Source organism: Danio rerio, chromosome 23, assembly GCF_049306965.1.
Source record: "Danio rerio strain Tuebingen ecotype United States chromosome 23, GRCz12tu, whole genome shotgun sequence".
Taxonomy (NCBI): domain Eukaryota; kingdom Metazoa; phylum Chordata; class Actinopteri; order Cypriniformes; family Danionidae; genus Danio; species Danio rerio.
Window position 1 is genome coordinate 11,958,479 of NC_133198.1, and position 21,639 is coordinate 11,980,117.

Genomic DNA, 21,639 nt, shown 5'->3' on the forward strand with positions numbered 1-21,639 from the left:
GAATATCATGTCTTTCAATACAATAAATGCTGTTTTATGTATATTATAAATGCATTTTCTCTAATTGTCATTTTAGAACCAACCATCATAACATCCAAAGCCACCCAGCTGGATGTCACAGTTGGAGAGAGTGTTGTTATCCCATGTCAGGTGTCACGTGACCCTTCACTGGATGTCAGATTCACCTGGTTTTTCAATGAACAGCTGATCAACTTTGGAAGCCATGGGGGATATTTTGAAAAAGTTGGTGGTGTATGTGCAGCTCTATTATTCATTCATTTTTAGCTTGTTTGGTTTTTTTTTTTTCCTGACCAACACATGACATGACCAGTCAAAGAAATCAGGCAATCAGCTCATAACGAGCAAGAAGCTGCTTAAACAAGCAGCCATGTGTCAAAACTAGCCCATGCAGTTTTTTTAGCAAATCATAATGTAAAACATTATGATGCCCAAACTAGGGCCTGGGGGGCAAAGATGGCCCATGCTAACTTTTGATTTGGACGCCACCCCATCTATGAATGGATTATGTATATATTATCATTTCAAATGTAATGTAAAATTTTATTTGTTTGTTTTTTTTTTGCTACAAAAAAGCTATTTGAAATTAAATGCTTTAATTTAAATGCTGTCAATTAATCAGATATATATATATATATATTATTATTACTGTTATTATATATAGACTTTAGTGAGCAAATCAAGGCAAAGGCAATTTCTGCTTAACTATTGTATTTCGCATTAAACTCTACTGTGTTATAAAGTTGATTGTTTATGTTTTTTATTGCATAAAGTTAGAATTAAAAAGTTATACTGCATTACTTAATACAATTCAAATCTATGTTTTCTATGTATTTTTTTATATTATGAAATTAATTAGGAATTGGCAAAGTTAATAGTTTGGTATATTTATCTTTGGCCCACGGCTATCAATGATATTTTTGGCCCTTCATACAAAAACGATCGGGCACCCCTGATCTAAAAGACTACTACAAAAAAACAAATGTCCAGCATGAGTTATGAATATGATTGTGTATTTATGGTTTTCTCACAGGCCTCTGCTGGAGACATTATGATCCGTAACATTCAGCTAAGACATGCAGGAAGATACACGTGTGCCGTACAGACTAAAGTGGACAGCGCGTCTATAGCAACTGATGTTGTGGTACGAGGTAATGTTTTTCAAACCAAAATTCACATACGTAAACCCACTCTGTCAAAAATACATATTCGTAATCATGTAGGCTGTGTATACAATGGTGTGAAAAAGTGTTTGCCCCCTTACTGATTTCTTATTTATTTTGCAGGTTTGTCACACTTTAATGTTTCAGATAATCAAACTAATTAAAATTGTAGTCAAAGTTAATACAATTAAACAAATCATGTAGTATTTAAATGAAGGTTTTTATTATTAATGTAAAACAAAATACAGATTTGCATTGCCCTGTGAAAAAAAAGAGTTTCACCCTACATCTAATAACTGGTTGAGTATAATATAATATAATATAATATAATATAATATAATATAATATAATATAATATAATATAATATAATATAATATAATATAATATAATTTAATATAATATAATATAATATAATATAATATAATATAATATAATATAATAAATAATAATGAAAATACTTCTTTTCAAAACCAAAAGTGAGTGTATTTCGTATAGATTTTTTATAAATTTCTCTGCAGGTCCCCCTGACCCACCGCTGGACATCAGAGTTGATGAAGTAACAGAGACGACATCGTTTGTGTCCTGGAGTCCAGGCCCTGACAACCACAGTCCTGTTTTTGCCTACAACATTCAGATCCGGAGCCCCTTCTCTCTCGGATGGCAAGCAGCCAAAACAGGTGTGCAGCAATTTAGTTTGTAATCCAGTTCACATTTTATCTTAATGACCTGCAAGCAGGGCTGGATTAAGAATACATTGGGCCATGGGGCTATTGCAAATCCAATGGATTGCCATATATATACCTATATTTATACATATATATATATATATATATATATATATATATATATATATATATATATATATATATATATATATATATATATAATATTGTTAATATTAATAATCATTAATTATTATATTTTTTTCTATTTTTTTAAATAGTCTGCAAGTAGGCTATACAAAATTAAGTAATGACATAATATGAACTTTAAAGATCAAACAGTGTGCAAAAATCAGCAAAACAAAAATCATTTGCAATACTTCCTTAATTAGTGCTTTGTAATAAACATTTTAAATAGGATTTTACCTTTAAAAAGTTTCTTTCAAACTTTAGCTAACTGTTAATCCCTAGTGATTCCAATATCCAAATACTATATCCAAAATATTGTGGTCTTCTGAGATACAGAAGACTAGCATCCTTATTTTATTTTATTTATTGTATCAGATGTATTGTCTGATAAAAGACAGCGCCAATATTTCATTCCCTCATATTATTACTGTCATTTTCATAAAAGGGGAAAAGTAAACATTCATAAAATTTGCTTTCTAACTAGTTCAGGTAGACTTACTGTAAAACATAACCGAGTGTATTTACTTAACATGCATACTCCGCAACAATGGACATTTTGATAACTGCATGATAATTGCTTTGCTTTTTTTTTTTTTTGGTGATATTTGAAATATGCAATGAAACATACCTGGAGTAATGTATTGTAAATTTCACAGAAATGTAGGCTGAGAGCAATGTAACAAAGGCCTCCTTGTGGTCTTTAGCCTCCTTGTCAGAGCAACCGATTGCTATGCGGAAGGTCGCCGGTTTGATACCAGCTCAGAGCGGGTTGGGTGGCGTAGACCCGGCAGGGTTACATTGGTGCCGTGACCCGGATGGGAGTGAGGTTTAGGGGGGTGAATGTAAGTGCTAGTAAGTGCTGTGCAGGAAAACCTCACTCCTCTGACCCGTAAAGGTGCTCAAGCGACAAATGCTAGAGGCCATGGTCTTTAGCCTCCTTGTTAGAGCAACCAACTCCCATGTGGAAGGTCGTCGGTTTGATCCCAGCTCGGAGCGGGTTGGGTGGGGTAGAACCGGCGGGGTTATAGCAGCATATGAGCCTGTGCTGATTCACTGTACTGAAAAGAGATTATTCGAAAAACTTTATTACAAGCTTTTAGGGACAACTAAAATTGGTTTGTCTATGACATTAAGCAAAAGTGACATTTCAGAACCTCTGTTTTAAAACTTCTTTTGTTTTCATTTTTTATTTCTGTTAATTTATTTTAGAATTTACACAGCCATACCCATGAAAAAAATTGTACTTTACCAAACTTAAAAAAAAAAAAACTTTTTTTTTGTTTGTTAATTTTCTAAATGATGTTTAACAGAGCAATGACATTGTCATAGTATAGCTGATAATATTTTTTTTTCTTCTGAAGAAAGTCTTATTTGATTTATTTCAGCTAGAATAAAAGCAGTTTTTAATTTTTTAAGAACCATTTTAAGCTCAAAATCATTAGCCCCTTTAAGCTATATATTTTTTCTATAGTCTACAGAACAAACCATCGTTATACCATAACTCGACTAATTACGCTGATCTGCCTAATTACCTAGTTAAGCCTTTAAATGTAACTTTAAGCTGTAGAAATGTTTTGAAAAATATCTAGTAAAATATTATTTACTGTCATTATGGCAAGGATAAAACAAATCTATTATTAAATGAGTTATTAAAACTATTATGTTTAGAAGTGTGTTGAAAAAATCTCTCCGTTAATAGGTCTAATAACTTTGACTTCAACTGTGTGTATGTATGTATGTGTATATATGTATATATATATATATATATATATATATATATATATATATATATATATATATATATATATATATATATATATATATATATATATATATATATATATATATATATTAGGGCTGTAACGATACACCAAACCCACGATTCGGTTCGTATCACGATTTTTGACCCATGATTCGGTTCGTATCACGATTTTTTCTTTTTTTTCTTTTTATCCGTGTGGGGTGGGAAAAAAAAAGATTTTTAAAACTATTTTTTATTAAATAACATTTGAAAAATTGTTATAAACTAAACATCAAAGAACAATATTAACTATGCAAATTATTAATAATTTAAATTGCTATATGCTATATCACTTTTGTTTTCTTTGTAACAAAATACTGTTGAAAAAACAAACAGAACTAAACTCCATTGTGTAGATGGTTCAAGCATGTTGAAAATTCTTTTTCAATCAAGCTCTCTTACATAGAAAAAGTAAATTAAATAGCTACTAGGGATGCTCATTTCATTAATTTTGCTAACTGACAAACGCTGCTCATTAATCGGTTATTAACTTAACTGGTCAGATTACTATTAATTTTATATTAAACAAATTGACGTGTCTATTTTGTGTCTGGCACATTAAATATTGCATTTTAAAATACTGATTTATTTTTATATGTTAGCATATTAATAGCGGAACAGAACAACAGAGCATCTTCACACACCTGCAGTGTTTAGCACAGAAGAGCAGAATAATCTAAATAAAATGAATGAAATAAATAGGACTGCCCTAAATTATTTTCACTTAAATAATTAATTTATATTACAAAACGAAAATACTGACTGATTCTTTTTAATAACTGGCATAGGCTGTTTTTTTCCAATCATGTTTTTTTCTTCCGTCAAATAAAAATCGCAGACTTCCTCAAATTGCCCGCTCCACGGAAAATATGCCTTTATTTAATGCCCCGCTGTTATTATTATAATCACAAAACCTTTTACATTTTTAATAGAAATCATTATTTTAAAGAATATGTCCTGATATAGCCTATGGTTTCCTCTCTCTCCCTCGTGGTTCAAGTGCGCGCGCTGCGTGATAAAAACACAACAACAACGCGCGCATATGTTGACTTTTTGTAAACAGTTTTGTTGTTTAAATATGATATTGCATTAATGTGCATACATGCTTTATAAATGCTGTAAAATAAAAAGTAAAGCCTATTTGTTGCGTTTATTACGCAGATACAGGTCAACATAAGCACTGGTTTAGCATCAACAGGTCTGTATCAAACAGCAATATTCTTCTTCCATTTTGCTTCTTTGGCAAATGTGTCTGTAGGCACGGGTTATACGTTATCATACCGCAAATTAAGTATGCCTTGCAGTTAAACAAGGGGCCGAAAACAAGGCGCACCTCACTGCCTTTATGTTGACAAGGAAAAAAGAAGAAGCGCTGTCCTCTTATGAAACGACTGAATCAGCTGGGTATCGATTGTGCAAAAGTGTTGCTGTCTGTGTTACAATTGTAATATTTAATACTATTGTGATATTCAAGATTTGTTCATTCATACAGCTCTTGATAACTTAAAACAGCGATTAGACCTTCAGAGCGGCATTAATGCGTCCTGAAGTAAAGCGAAACGGCTATAAACTCCAGCAAGAGTGATTATATGCAGAGGCATATACCTTTATCTATAAATAAAGTATAACTATAAAAACTGTGTTCATCTTAACTGAAAGCTTCGTCGTGTTTTCTGACCTCACGCATCGCGCACCTGTCAGTCAGCACTCCCAAAGGTTCAAACAGAAAGCGCACAGGTTACAGAAAAGTTTGCGCTGTTACCTACCTTTTGGCTACTGTTTTACACTGAGGCTTAATGCCTGTGCTGCAAACCACAAATCAAGTAAACATTAATAAAATAAACAACTTATTTCTCTCAAGAATACCAAACTCGTTTGATTTAAGGGAGTTGAAAATTCTTCAGAAACACCATCATGTCAACATTGCAGTGAAAAAAACGTGACAACTTTCCTTACTCTGCAGGAGTCGCGACATCTGGTGAACGCCCATTCTTCTCTGCGCAGCCACATTAACAGTGTGAGCAAATCATCGTATATGCGCTGAAAATCCGGCCGCTTTGACAGCATTGGCAATGTTTCTGGCGTTGTCAGATGGTCCCTTACTAAGAGCTCCGTGCGAGCTCTCCCGGCTAAATATTGTATAACAGTGCTTGCAATGTCGAACGAAAAAAAGTGTTAATTAGCTGAACTTTTGCAGGCACGCGTGACGTTATTGGAAAGGTAGTCAAGGGGTGTGTCGCGATTGTCTCTTATCACACCGCGACACAGGATCGTAGATCTGAGTGTTGCGATTTCGATTTCATATCGTGTATTGTAACAGCCCTAATATATATATATATATATATATATATATATATATATATATATATATATATATATATATATATATATATATATATGTATGTGTGTGTGTGTGTGTGTGTGTGTGTGTGTGTGTGTATATATATATATATATATATATATATATATATATATATATATATATATATATATATATATATATATATATATATGTGTGTGTGTGTGTCTGTGTATTTTTTTACCCCAGGTATCTTGAAATATCTTTATGTTATCTGCATGTTTTCTCAGTGCCCGAGTCTCTAGGGGGACAGCAGTCGTCAGCCCGTGTGGTTGAGTTAAGCCCGTGGGTCGAGTATGAGTTCAGAGTTCTGGCTACTAACTCCATCGGCACAGGGGAACCCACCAAACCCTCACAAAAAATCAGGACCAAGGACACAAGTATGTACTGTATATTTATTAACATTTACTGTTTTTCCCCTCAACAAGGAATTAATACCTGAAACGTATTTAATTTATTATATGTCACATTAAAGCCCAGGTGCTTATCCTGTCATTCGGTATTCATCTGCTTTCTTTTTGTTTCTCAAACCCTGTTTTTGTCAGTCGTGCTGCTTCTGGATTCTAAAATCACATTTGCATGCATATTTGCATGCGAACCTTGCTTTAAAGAAAACTACAATTTAAAAATAATTTTCAACCAGCTTAATTGGCTTGTGGGAGCGGCTGTCTTACCCGCCACAGCTGAAATCCACGGCACTTGGCGGACTGGCGGGTGTTAATGTCAAGCTCTGATTATTATCCTCAGCCATGCCCCTTTTACCGTTAGTTTGCTATGAAGGAAGGATGCGCAAAAAAAGGCCAAATTCCTACTAAATATGCCATTCAGTTGGAAGTACATCTACATGCTAAAATAAAAGTCTCAGCATCTTCCTGTTTACAAGCATCATATTGCATAAATTGCTATATTAATAAAGGTGACCTGACTTGACTAAAGCTGCTGCAGACAAATCCACATCTCTAAGAACACATGTTTTCTTAACTGCTGTTTTCTTACAGTTGTCATTTTTGTTTATTAAGAAGAAAGCAAGTTGCACATATTTACATATTCATTTAATTTCACTGTAGTGTTGGTTCTGTTGGAACAAAAATATGTGTTGGTCCATCTCGCCTTCATAAGGTTTTAGTAGGGTTTTTAGTATTATTATAACTGCACAAGGCACTTCTACATGATTTGACAAGATGCGCAGTTCTCTCCCCTTCCTACTGTATGCTAAACCTTTTTACCCAAATCCAAGTAGCCGACAAGAAACTGTTTCTGTGCCATCATGCTAAACAGATGGAGGAGAAGGGAGAAAAATGCCCTGTCTGCACTTGTGGTGTATCTCATCTTGTAAAACTGGGTGAAAAGAATTTCTCTCTTTTTTTTAACATGGCAGTGCCAAGGATAACCCCAGCCAGAGTCAGTGGAGGAGGTGGCAGCCGCTCTGAGCTCGTCATCACTTGGGAGGTAACAAGCAAACTCTTTTTAAGCAGACTTTTTTGTACAGGTCATGGAATATCAGGAATTTGTGCCATAAAATTTAGTTCAATATAAATACATTTTACATTATCAATATTAATTAATAAAATAGAATTTGATATAAAATAAAGTAATATAAATTAAGAGCTTCTTTAAAGTGGTCATTTTGAAGCCAGAGTGTTAAAAAGTTGACTATAGAAAAGTTAATGTGAAGTTTGTAAAACTCCTTGACAGCCACACAAACTGTAATAGTCAACACAGGTTCATTGTAAAAACGTAACCCCATCTACATTTTTGGAGAGCGTGAAAATTATCATTTTTAAAATGAATGCTACGGGGCGATATGATGCTGCCGGCGGCTTCTATTCCTTTTCACGCTTCCAGCTGACCACTTACCTAAGTTTGAACTTGGGAGTTAAAGAAGAGTTGACCATGACGATGAGGTGTGAGTCCAGTGAATAACAGTTTTAGAAAGCAGGTAAAACATAAACAAAAGATTAAAAATACTATAAGTAAATAACAGGTTAAAAACGTGGTAAATCAGGCAATCGCAAGGGCTTCGCTTTTTCTGGATTGATATTAAAAACACTGTCGGTTAGGTTTAGGGAAAAAGGTGTTCAAGTACAATTGGTGCTTTTGAAGGCACTAATGGTTGGGTTTAGGGAAGGAGGTGGGTAAAGTTATCGGTTGGTTGCTTGGTTGGTCAGTCAGTTAACAGCGGCCTCTGGTAGATTTACTTGACAACAGCAGACACAAATTGCACTCTTAAGAGAAATCTACACACCGGTGGATTCGCAAAAATCAAAAACTGCAAAAAATCATAGCTTCTGGGACATTTTTCACGCTCTCCAGAAATGTATACAGGGGTATAAGGTATATCTACAATAAACCTGGGTTAGTAAAAGTACTTGTAGAGTAGTTTTCTGAGGTAGTTTATCCATTGTTGTTCTCATAGTGGCTATTCAAGTAATTCAGCCAATTCAAGAAATTCAAGCTAAACCATTTTAACTTTTTGTTATTGTTTTAACATTATTTTATTTTTCATAAATTGTACTGTACTAGCACAGTGCCCTGTTTGTCTCTTCATAAGATGTAGATGTTCATTAGTTGGTGTTGTAGATATTGAGCATTTTAGTCAGTAAAAGTCTGGAAGATTGATATTTGACTCAAATCGGGTACATTGTTAAGTGCACAAAGGTATCCATCAGTGGTGGACCATTCACTGGCCTGCATTACAAACAGGCTTATCATGCTGTCAGCATAGTCAGTCTATAGTTCAAGCAGCTCTTTTGTTACAAATATGTTTTTCAGCAAGTAAGACACATTTTTTTTTTATAGATTTTTAGCTATTATGTTTCAAAATATGAAAAGAGAAAAATATGTTCAAGAACGGTGATTGAGATTTTACATGGTCTGAGACAAAACCTCTTATTAAACTAATCATTGATATATTGCTACCTCAACAGTATTTTTCACTTGCTTTTTCTCTCATTTTTTGTGCGTGTTTGTTTTTGTGGACCTCTTTAGCCAGTCCCAGAAGAGCAACAAGCTGGTCCAGGGTTCGGCTATGTGGTCGCTTTTCGCCCTCTTGGTGGCCAAAACTGGATGCAGGCGGCAGTTACATCTCCTGATGCATCACGATACATCTTCAAAAATGACAGCATCCCTCCTTTTTCTCCATTTCATGTCAAAGTGGGAGTTTACAACAACAAAGGAGAAGGTCCTTTTGGACCTGTCACCACTATATACTCTGCAGAAGAAGGTACTATACTGTAAAAACAATGCACAAGCTCCCATTTTCGGTACAGTATAAACTCAGTGCTACAGATATTTATTTTGTTTAATGTAAAGATATATCTAAGCTGCTGGTCAAAAGTAGTCAATTATGCTCAGAGTGACTGCATCTATTTGAAGAATAATAGAGTAAAGAGTTTGTATAAATTCAACTTAACAAAATCACTGAACATGTACAAAATGGTCTATTTTTAATATGTTAGTTTTCAAACTTTCTATTAAGCAAAAAAAAAAAAACTATATGTTTTTAATCACAAAATGTTGTTGGTTTTTGTCAAGAAATGTTATCAGGCCTTCATAGAATAAAAAAAATGAGTTTTGGTGATATTTATTTTTTTGTTCAGTGGAAATCGATGTAGCTGTGTTTAATTAGGGCAAACTGAAGGCGCTGAATATTTGCTTGTGCATCAGTGTTGTAATAATGAGCCTAAAGAGGGTGAGGTATTACAGTAATGTTTATTCTATCCATAGAGCCGAGTCGTGCCCCCAGTCGCATCCGTGCCAAGAGCCTGTCAGCCTCAGAAGTGGAGGTCAGCTGGAAGCCTTTACCATGGAGCACCAGCAGGACACGCATAATGGGCTATGAGGTGAAGACAACACTAAACACGGCAAAAAGCAAGCTAATGAATCTGATGGCATTTGTTCTACATCATAGTCCTGTTAGTGCATTCCCTAGTTAGTATATCAAATCTTGCATTCCGTTTTGTAAGCTTTCTAGAGACAATACCAAAAAAAAATAAAAAATGAATGGGGTCTTAAACTCGCTTTTTATTATAATCATGTACTGTTCTTTGAGATCCACTTATAATGTTATCAAGATTTATACATTAAAAAAACATAATGCATTAGAAGTAATAGGCTATTTTATGTACTGTTTTGACACACCATATCTGAACACACCATTTTTGACTATTCAAAGCTTATTGTAGACTTAGATGTAAATACACACTACTGTGATGCTTGTTTCTAGATTTTAAGATCAGAAAGTGCGCATCAAATCAATGTTATTATATAATTACTATGCACACTGTAAACAATATAATTGTGATTCACAAGTGTTCTCCATTTATTTACAGCTGTAAATTGAATTATGGGATGTTGATCTCAGCTCTGTCCACTTTTGATGTTGAAAATTCAACTCTATGGTTTAACAAAGTGACTTTTATTGGCATTTTAATACTTTGAAATAATATCATGTATAGGAAAAAATATAAAGAGAAATAAGTCTGTAAAATAACAGAAAATGTACTGGCACCTCAGGCTCGTAACCAGCCTGGTGAAAGGGGTAGTTCTTTTTTCTCAAAAAGTGGACATTTTTTCAGTTATTCGCCTAATTGTCTATTTAATTATGAGATTTAAATATTGCCTTTTTATGATTATATGCATGTATCTATTGCATATATAAAATGCCTTTATAATGCATAATGCCTTGTTTCCACTGATTGGTACAGTGCGGTATGATACGGGTCACCTTTAGCGTCATTTTAAGCACTATTTTTAGCTGGATTATCTTGTCAGGTGGTCAACAATAATTTTTGATGTACAAAAAATATTTTCTAAAGATTTAGAATAAAGAAATATAAATTAATACTTATTTGAAACATACAAACTTATTACATATATTATTTTAAAAAAGGAATTAAAGTTTTAAAGCCTATTGTCATTTATTAGGCAAATAATCAGGCAAACACAAATTTCCTCAGTCAGTATTTGGCCATTTAAATAATAAAACAAATAAACAATAATAAAGTTAATAATAGTAAAGTTTCATGATTTGTGTAGACTCTCTTGTGAAAAAGTACATTTGAAAAATCATAGATAACAACTATGGCTAAATAAGTATTTAAAGTAATCACAATATCGTCCGCTTTTGATACTTCACACCTTTTTATTGATCACTTTTTTGTTTCAAGAATAAGCTCCAAAATTTTGAATAAAAGTCACTTGTAAAATGTTTTCTCTATTCAAAAACAATACTGTAGCAACAGATGTCTTCACTTATGTCAGATTGTATGTTGTCTTGCACAGCTAAATTGCATTGGCCAAAATAGATTAGCTGAAGTCACAACAACCACAACAACAACTGGTATACCAGTCAAAATAGACAAATGAGCTAATGATTGGGACAAATTCTAGACCCTTGTCAGTGAGAAGTGGGTCTTTCGAACTATACACACAATTCACGCAAATTGAGTGTTTTGCACGTTTGACGTGCGATTCGTTCGAGTTGGAAAATCCGAACTGTTGCAGACGTTTGTGCTGCGTTAACCAATCAGGAGCTTGCTCTAGTATGGGCGTTGTTATAAAAGAGCTCCTGTTGTTGGTGTACCGAGGGGATATCCTCATCAAACTGGGCTGGGCTCAGTCGGAAGCATCACTGAAAGCTTCTATTATCCGGGTATAGTTTCTGAAGGAGTTGATGAACTCACAGAGCTGGGTGCACCTCTGAAATCAGGATCTAGTGGACTCAGACATGGCGCCGAACAAATCTACGCTGTTTTTCAGTTATCCTAAAGCATATAAAGTACAGCTATGATCTCAATAAAATCCATGTTAGCCATTTAGAAATGAAGCTAGAGTCACCGGGCAAACAGAAGCCCTGCTTATGATGTGAATCCGCATCTATTGTGAAGTGAATTTGACGCGCGAATAAACCAAGCATCTATATGCGTGAATATCATAATTATATTTATACAGACGCGCATACTACATCTGGTGTGAAAACCCTATATGACTGAGGTCATCAAAAGGATGAAAATTAATTTCTGTAAAAACTATGTATTTTGCGACACCATAAAATTAATTATAAAGTTAATAGTAAACGATAGACTTATAGAATTAGAAGATAGAATTATTTTATACATACCATATTTATCATCATATTGCACTGTGTAGACCTGCATTTGCATCTGTAGTTATTTACCTTTTACAGCATGACTTGGAGGGCTGAGCTAATTATGCAGTGCTGTAGAAGTCATTAGCAGAGCTAAACATAACGTACAGCACGTAGAAGTATTAGACAGAACTAAACATGTGCTATAAAAGTAGGCGTTGTTATTTTACTGTGGAGGGGGAGTTTAACCACACTATTAATAGAGCAACTCTAAAGATTCTCATTTCACTACCTATCATTTTGGCAAACTAGTTTTAACAAAGTATAAAGTGTTTAGAGAGTAACAAGACATTATGTCAAAATGCCACACTATCCTCTTTTTTATGTCAAAAGAACCAGGAAATATAGATTTTTTTATTTCATTACCCTTTTCTCTGGGAAAATATGATCTTTTGCTCGAGAATGACACATTGTGACAGATTCTGACATCCAGTTGTCTGATTTTCAGCTAAGGTACTGGAGTACAAAGGACAGACCAGACACAGCCAGTGTGATGAGGACTGTAGGAAACAGGACATCTGCTGTTATCCGTGGATTAGACCCCAGCAGTACATACAACATCAAACTCAAAGCCTATAACAGTGCTGGTGTTGGACCTGATAGTGCAGTGGTCAATGTAACCACTAAGAGACCACGTAAGTGAAACAGGTCATTGTGTATTGTTGTGAGTATTTTTTTTTTCAACAGTTTCATGATTTATACATTTGCCACGTAAAAGTTCAGATGTAAAAAAATATATGAATAAAACTCTTAAAGGCTGACTGAAATTAATTAAAGGCAATGTCTATTTAATATCCAATACAATAAATAATATATATCCTTTCCCATAAAAGTGAAATTACTGTACCTACTGTACATTCTGTACTACAGAACAAAAAAAAAAAAACTTTCCCACTACTAAAAAAATGTATCAGATTTGTTATTATACATGACATAGTTACAAAACCACACGTGTACCATGTGTGTTAAATCTGTATTTCAAATCTGACTTTAACATGGAAAGCTCACATGTTTTTCTAAAAAGTGATTGACTGTTTTGATCACCATTCTGCATACATTACTTTGTCAAAAAACTTTTTTTTTTTTTTAAACACATTGTAACTATTGAAACTATAAATATTATAATATAAATATTATAATATTGCCTCGGTTGGGCAATGAGTTAAAGGTGCTGTATGTAAGTTTTTGACTAAGTTTGTCACTAGATATATAAGTCAGATATTCTGCTTTAAATAATGTGTTACATGCCGAAACATCTGTCTTTGTTTTGTTCCCTTTAACCGCTCAATGCCAATTAAACTAATTATATTTCAGCACCCCAGGTTGCCTTGGTGGAATCTTGAAAGATCTTAAAGCAAATATCTGCCAAAATGCGACCTCCGGTGGATAGTAGCAGCCTCTGAAATGAGACGCAGATTTTGAGTTTCACATGAGGTGGTTATTAATTGGCAAATAACATAAATATTACAAACGTAAACATTAAGTGAGCAGGTTACATTATGTCCCGTTTGCATTAGAAGCAACACAACAGATATTTAAATACATCCATTGAAAAGCACAGAATACATATTAAACCTCTTTACATTATTAAATGTACATGCTGAATCACTGATATGTGTTGGAATTTATGTAGAACAAAATTAAATCAGTCTGTTGGTGTCGTCAATTTGGCAATCTGCTTTGCATGCGTTTAAAACCAGAGCTGCAGTGCCTAGTTTAACCACTGGGCGTCAAACTTACATACAGCACCTTTAAGGAAAGTTAAAATAATTGATTACCAATAAATGAGAATTTTGTCATCATTTGTCATTCCAAGCTTTCCTTCAAAACAGAAAATAATGTATTTTAATGAAACCAAATGAGATATCGGTGCCTACATTTGCAGACCATTCCCTTTAAAACTTTCTGTTTATCTTATTAAAAGTAATGATGAACAGTATTTTGAATTAAATCACTTGATTCATATGCATTTATTTAAATTTTCTCTTTATAAACTTTATGATCACTTAAAAAAAAAAAACTTGGACATGTTGAAGAAATTTACTAAATTTATTTTGAAATGTAAAAATATCATAATATCTTCATTTGTAATAAACAGAAGTCAAATGGGTTTGGAATGACACGAAGGTGAGTAAATGATGACATTTTTGGAAGAACTATCCCCTTGTTAGCAGTTTTCAGGAAATTTTTTACTTTCACACACCATTTCTTAAAAGTTTTTTAATGTGCTCTAAATGCTAATTTTCGGTTCATTTAATCTATTTAACACAGCGCCAAGTCAATCTCCAGTAAAAGTCATGTGGAATACAACAGACTCCAAACTCATCCTCAAGTGGGATCATGTCAAGGCTCTGGAGAATGAGTCGGAAGTTATGGGCTATAAGGTATGAACACACAAGTCATCACAAACTTCATTGTAACCAACATGTTGTAGTTCTACAATTCAATTTGTTTTCCAAATCCATATTTAAAAGTGAAATTATCATAGACCAATTTAAACTTATGTTTAAAAGCCTGTGGTTAGAAGAATAAGTTTTTCTTAATATGAAATAAGGACTTAAATAAGAACATGCAATTATTGTAAGCAAAACATGCAATATAGTCTTTCACACTTGTGGAATGTTTCCTTTAAAGGGCACCTATGGTAAAAAAAAATATAAACTTTTCAAGCTGTTTGGACAGACATCTGTGTATATATAGTGTATAGACTGTCATATTGGAGTGATATAAACACACAATTTTTTTTTTAATTTAACAACATAAAAACGGTGGACCAATTGGAGCGGTGTTTAGACCGACTGCTTTACGTAGAAAAGCAGTCCCCCCACCCACCAATATTAATTGACAGCCTCGCGTCATGATCATATCCTCAGTTTCTTGTTTTACGTCATTTTCAGCATGTGAGTCAAAGCGATATCGATAAGGATAAGGATAAAGTGATAAGGAACACCCTGGCTCTATTTTTAGATGAAAGGCTCATTGGGCTCAACACAAGATCAATATTCTCCACATTTTCGCTCTAATCGGAATTATTGCTTGTACTTTTTGCGTAGCTCGGCGCAGTGCAATTCAGAGTTCTGGGCGTGGGTTTCTGTCGGGGTGCATGCGGCCGATCTTCGGGTTGGCGGCTAGGCGGCCGCGGCGCCGTTGTGTTTGCCCTGGTGGAGGCCTATGTTTGGAGTTCTGGAATGCGGGCGCGACGATTCAGGACACTTTATGTTTCTGCTGCGACACTGAGAGTGTCTGGTGTGCCGTGTTGTGGCACATTCTGTGCCTCAGTCAAAGTTAATTCAGTGTGTGGTTATCAGTCTCGGTGTACACCAAGACTATACAAACTATACAAAGACAAAAATGATTTTGTACTCTCTGCTTGGTCTGTGTCCGAGTCATACATGTACGGCTGAATGCTGATCCTAGCTTAGCTTAGCTTCTTTCTTTCTGTCTGTCAGCCTGTCTGTTGCAAACACAGAGCGTGGGAGTTTTTGGCTCTGCCCCCTTGTTACATTGAGTGGGAAGCCAAAACTAATTTTCATGAGAAGCAACACGCCCCTAAAACAGCAAACTGTGTAAATGCCCTCAACATGAAACTTTTTAACACATTATAATACAAACATCTGAACTGTGTGTTGAACTGAACCTAAACTGGCACATTCAAAAGAACCATATTGTTAATATTAAATCATAAAAAAGGGGTAAACCGTGCCGTTTAAACCGGACCATGGTAAAAAAAAAATATGCATTTTTTAGCCGTTTTGTTTCCATTTCACACCAGAGCGACTGCTCTGAATCAAACTAACCTAAAAAGCAGTCAATTGACAATATCCACATCAGTCATTGGCAAGACAAATTTTCTGAACTGCATTCCAGAATGCAGATATTTTGGTCCAAAAAAGCAAAGTAATTTCTGCATTAGGGTCAGTTCGAGGTCAGTTCACATATTCACCACAAACAAATTGTTCCAGGGTTTGTTTGAAAGCATACTGAGATCACCTCTTTAAACAGGTCGCTATATGCTTATTTGGTCCACTTTTGATGCGGACCTAAGTATGAATCCTGCCTTTACATCTGCCCAAACTAACCGCACCTAAAAGGCTTAGTAATTCTTATATAGCCTATAAATGAGGCATGCATGTGAAAGCACTCTATATTTTACATTTAATACAAATACACATTTAATTGTACATGTTTTCCTTTGTTAGGAGATTTAAAGCAAGTTTTGATGAGCTTACATATGCATAAGTGCTTTAGTAGGACAGTGGAACCCTAAAGTGACATTAAAAATGGGACCCTATTAACAAACAAAAAACATAAACCAGCAAAACCCTTAGATTAGATTTTCCTTATTTACTGCAATAATCTACCATTATTATGACATTATTTATGTATTGTCCTCAACATACTATCCCTTTGGGATTGTTTTGATAGTTAGATAAGCTCCCTTTTCTCACATGACTCTGCAAACAAGAAACTCATTTACCAGCATATGCCGTTTTTCTCAGCAGAATTCCAGCAAAATTAGAACAGTTACATATACATTGAATTATACATCGAAACTCAAGTTGAAATCAAAATCCATTCAACACTTTACATATATACACATGTTCTTTTGTGTTATTTTGAAGGTCATGTACAAGCAAAGCAGACAGACTCGGCCCAGTGTGGTGGAGACTAACAGCACATCTCTTGAGCTCTCGCTGCCTGTGGATGAGGATTACATCATCCAGATTAAACCAGTCAGTGAAGGTGGAGAAGGGAGCAGCAGCAAACAGATTACCATCCCCAGGATAGCAGGTATCAATTTATTTCTGTTTAATTAATAATGAATTCAGACCCGTTGCCAGGGGGGGTTTGGGGGGTTCGAAGGACCCAAGTCCCCCACTGACAAAGGTCCAGAATTTGCCCCATTCTTAAGCTTATTTGTCCAATCTTGACTGTTAGCCATCATAAATTATGAAAATAACTCATTCTTGAATAAAAAAAATATCAATGAAAAGGTGCAAAGCATCAATAGCGGCCCGTATTAAAGTTAATTTTAATACTAATTAGGCTTTTGTTGTTACCCATACATTTTTTATTTGATAATTTTTTTACAAGAGAGGCTGGAAAAAATTGTGAAGCTCCACGTTTTTAATATAATGTTTTGAATGTTTTTTTTATTCAAATGACCAAATTCTGACTGAGAAAAGCTAAATGTGATGGCCAGTATGTTATTTGCCTAATAAATGACACAATCGGCTACATTTTTTTTCTCAAATGATATATGATGCAATAAATTTGTGTTTTATTTATTTTTGTTTTTTATTTTTTCATGTTTCTTGATTCTTAATCTTTGCAAAATATTTTTGGTACATCAAAAATTTTGGTTTTGTTGGCCATCCAAGAAGCTAATCCAGCAAAAAAAAATAATGCTTAAAATGTCACTAAATAGAGTATTTGAAGCTCATAATTACATACAGAACGAGGCGAATAACTGCAAAAAAAGTTTACTTTTGGAGACAAAAGAACCAGCCCTTTCACCAGGCTGGCTACAGGTTTGGTACTTATGTTAAATAGTGGATATTATGTGTGACATACTGGTTTTAGGAATTCCCATAATTTTATATTTTATAGAAAATAAGTTGCAGCTGTCTACAGTATATGTCACACTGGATACTAACTGCATTGCTCTAAAACACAGATAAGTCACAATAGTGTTTAAATTGCATTAATATGTATTTTACATTTTATAATATCATTCAGAGATAAGATAATAAACTTCTCAAAACCACTCATCAATAAATAAATTTTCATTTTTATAAACATATATTTTTACTAATTCACAGATTTTTAAATCACCTTTTTGTATGTTTTTATTTTTTACAAAAGTGGCATTATTGGTTTTTGGTCGAACGAAAATTAAAATGTTTGACATCTTGCACAAAACCATTTTCCACATACAGTCATGTTTCTGTGTTCACAATTTTTCTGTGTTGTTATTGGTCAAGGTGACCGATATGAAACTTTTTATGGAGAGCTGAAAATGCTATAAGCTGCGTCCCAAATGCCACACTTTACACTCTTCTTTTATGCACAACGTACTTATTACACACTCAAATATATATATATATATATATATATATATATATATATATATATATATATATATATATATATATATATATATATATATATATATATATATATATATATATATTTTTTTTTTTTTTTTTTTTTTTTTTTTTTGCAAAGTGGAAATTCAAACCGTTTCCCAGATGACGTTGCCAAGTTAGTGAAATAAATGTCCAAACTGCCAAATAATACCTGCCAAGAGTATAACCTCATACACCTTCGGGATGCAGTATAATCTATCTCGTAGGAGAATTTTGCTTTCACAATCCAAATAAAGTAATCTAACATCAGTGCCTGAAAGCTCTGCCCCTTCCACTTTGTTGAGTGTGGAAAGTCTAACATTCCATAATTCATTCCAACAGTTGAAGTGCATCATCCAGGTAATTAAAGTGCACTTATTCTTTTTAGAGTTTGCAGTGTGAATGCACTAGTTACATAATTTTTTACTACAAAATTGGTAGAATAGTGCATAAGTATGTGATTTAAAATGGTTAATGGATAAGTTCATCAAATGGTTTGGGCCAAAACTGGGCAGTGTGTCGAGTACTTTATTAGATTATGGGAGGACCATAATACCATATCAGAACCATATCAAAAAAATGTAAAAATCCTAATAGTAATTTTGTTACCGCTTTTTAGTTATCTTAAATATTTTGTTTCATATTCTTTTTTCTTTTCAGTGGCACATGCGATTGGATTTGCCCCAGAGAGAAAAGCACTTCCAGTGTTTGTAACACTAGTACTCCACTGTACCGTGAGGACATTCTTATGACAGATGAACTAAACTCTACAGCAACATTGGCAAGTGGATCAGCTTGTCTTTTTCCAGTGTGTTTTACAAAGCAAGACTCTTCAGAAGGAAGGTTTTTCCTCTAGCTTTTTATTAAAAGAGGAAGTTTGTTAACCTGGTTCTGATTACTGACACCAAAGCCGTGGACACTGGAGTAAGAGCTATTATAATGTCTTTTTTTTTTTTTTTTTTGGATAAACAAATCATTACCAGGACCAGGAACTGGATGTTCAAGGGCATAAAATGACACTTTTGAGGATTCACATACATGGACATCTGTTTGGAGACAACAAATCCATATTCATTTACTAGACGGTTGGCAGTGGAAGACCACATGAATGCCTTTTCCATAGGTGTGGGACTTAATGGACCCATCTGAAGAAATTCCCTACTGCCATACCTCACGAACACCTTCATTATCCGAACATCACTGCATTCAATCAGCTGTCCTCAAACCAGACAGAGTTTACAGTCCCCCAGCGTTGACATGCCCCCTGTCTGTTTGAAAGACGAAGCTTATGCTGCTGGCCTTACCTATACAGTACAAGAGCTCACTGGCTGTGTCCAGCTGGTGTTTCCTTCAGTTATGCACTGAGACCTTTGTTTTGCTAGTGTGTGTGCCTCTTTAATGAGAATAAACAGTATGTAAAATATCCTCAGGACCAGAACAGCCTTAAATAGTTGTCTTGATTTATTTTCTTGTTTAATTTGTTTCATTTACAATTCCGTTGTTTGACGATGTATACCAGATATTCTTATTATTGTCATCTGCCAGCTTTTTATTTTCTGTTGGGGTGCTTTCTATAGCTGTGATTATTGAAATACCTTGGACATAATGCTTACGTTCCATTTTCAAGCTGTTTAGCATGAACTGGCTCTGTAGTGGCTTGAAATACAGTATTTGAATGGACTGCTTTTAATAAATGAAGGAACATGAGTGCTGTTCTTAAGATATTTGTCAGTTGGTCATGTTCATGTTTTCTAGTGTTAAGAAATGCACATTTAATATCAAGAAGTGAGAGGTTCTGCCTTTAAATATGCGCAATTTCATAAAAAATTTAAACAGTTCCTGTTAATTAACAAAAAGAGTCAGCATCTTAAGAAATAGTTTTAATTAAATAGCCTTTGTTGTTAATTATCTGTTCATATAATCTGTTCATTTCATGTGTTCATGTTTTAATATGGATAAGAGGGGTGGGGGGGGGGGGGGGGGGGGGGGGGGATTACTCAAAAATACATCTCTCCACACTTCTTGCTTAAACTCCTTTATCTTTCAATCAACTCCTGGTCATTCCTAAATTTCTTGTCAAGGAACGCCATAATACTAAGTCCATGCTGACTGGTGAGTTGTTTGCACAGTCACCTCACAGCAAGAAAGTCACTGCTGGGTTAGTTGTCCTTTTTTGATTTTGCATGTTTTCTCTGTGTTTGCATGGGTTTCCTCCGGGTGCTCCGGTTTCCCCCACAGTTCAAAGACATGCGGTATAGGTGAATGGAATAAACTAAATTGGCTGTATTGTATGTGTGTGAATGAGAGAGTATGGATGTTTCCCAATATTGGGTTGCAGCTGGAAGGGCATTCACTGGGTAAAAAATATGCTGGATAAGTTGGTGATTCATTCCGCTGTGGCGACTCCTAATAAATAAAGAGACTAAGCCCATCATCATTTTAGTTTTCCCAGGAATGACAGGCATCTTCACTGTGGCATCTATGAGCATTTCTACCAAGAATAAGCAGAGCAGACTTGGCCGACAATCAAAGCAGCATTATGTGAAAAAAAGAGTTCTTAATTTGTGTATTAAGCAGACACTTCATGAGAGAGCACATGAGAATGGAAGTGAAGGCTGCAACTGACCCTGATAATGAAAATGTGGCAGAGAACATAGTAAATCAAATGTGATTTCAAAGACCAGTGTTCTTACCTCAGCAAAACATTCACTTGCTGCTTGCTATTAGACTTTTTCGTTTTTGTTTCTGGAAAATGTTTGCTATAGCTAGCTGGGTGATTATCAGTCAGGATGCACCGTTTTACGTAATATTTTATCCTTAATGTACCTCCATGGAGCTGTTATTAAACTGAGGAGTGAATGGCAGAAATAAGTTCTGGTTCTGGAGTAATTTGTTTGATTCCGGCTAAACCGTAGGTAACCTTATGCGTTATGTTAGTTACCTAAGATTTAAGATTCAAACGTGCAAGTAAAGACATCTAGGCTACGTCATTATTTTTTATCATAGGTGCGTGGCCCTGCTGGCCTCTGATGACGTGCGCGAAAACAACCAAGCACGAAAAACAAAAAACGGGCAAGAAAAGTAACCTGTTGATAATTTGATTTGATAATATTTTCATTTGGCTAGGCCCACTGTAGCCTACTAATCACCTTTAAAGTGAATCTGGACAG

General features: G+C 34.5%; 1 protein-coding gene across 4 annotated transcripts in view; it reads left to right on the forward strand.

The window, feature by feature from the left end:
• The window catches only part of cntn3a.1 (contactin 3a, tandem duplicate 1), a 193,245-nt gene extending 173,054 nt beyond the window's left edge, over positions 1 to 20,191 (forward strand). For 2 of the 4 annotated variants that reach the window (XR_012399020.1, XR_012399021.1), the window contains exons 13-23: positions 77 to 252; positions 1,052 to 1,162; positions 1,701 to 1,859; positions 6,424 to 6,573; positions 7,572 to 7,642; positions 9,182 to 9,416; positions 9,920 to 10,035; positions 12,790 to 12,976; positions 14,613 to 14,725; positions 16,964 to 17,132; positions 19,130 to 20,191. Coding sequence is in view for 2 of the 4 variants with exons in the window: in XM_692822.10 (XP_697914.4) it covers positions 77 to 252; positions 1,052 to 1,169; positions 1,701 to 1,859; positions 6,424 to 6,573; positions 7,572 to 7,642; positions 9,182 to 9,416; positions 9,920 to 10,035; positions 12,790 to 12,976; positions 14,613 to 14,725; positions 16,964 to 17,132; positions 19,130 to 19,221 (1,586 nt within the window). In the remaining 2 variants the exon portion in view is untranslated. Of the gene's footprint in view, positions 1 to 76; positions 253 to 1,051; positions 1,170 to 1,700; positions 1,860 to 6,423; positions 6,574 to 7,571; positions 7,643 to 9,181; positions 9,417 to 9,919; positions 10,036 to 12,789; positions 12,977 to 14,612; positions 14,726 to 16,963; positions 17,133 to 19,129 lie in introns of all 4 variants that reach the window. The other 2 variants (XM_692822.10, XM_073939890.1) reach the window with 1 other exon arrangement.
• Positions 20,192 to 21,639: the final 1,448 nt, after the last annotated feature.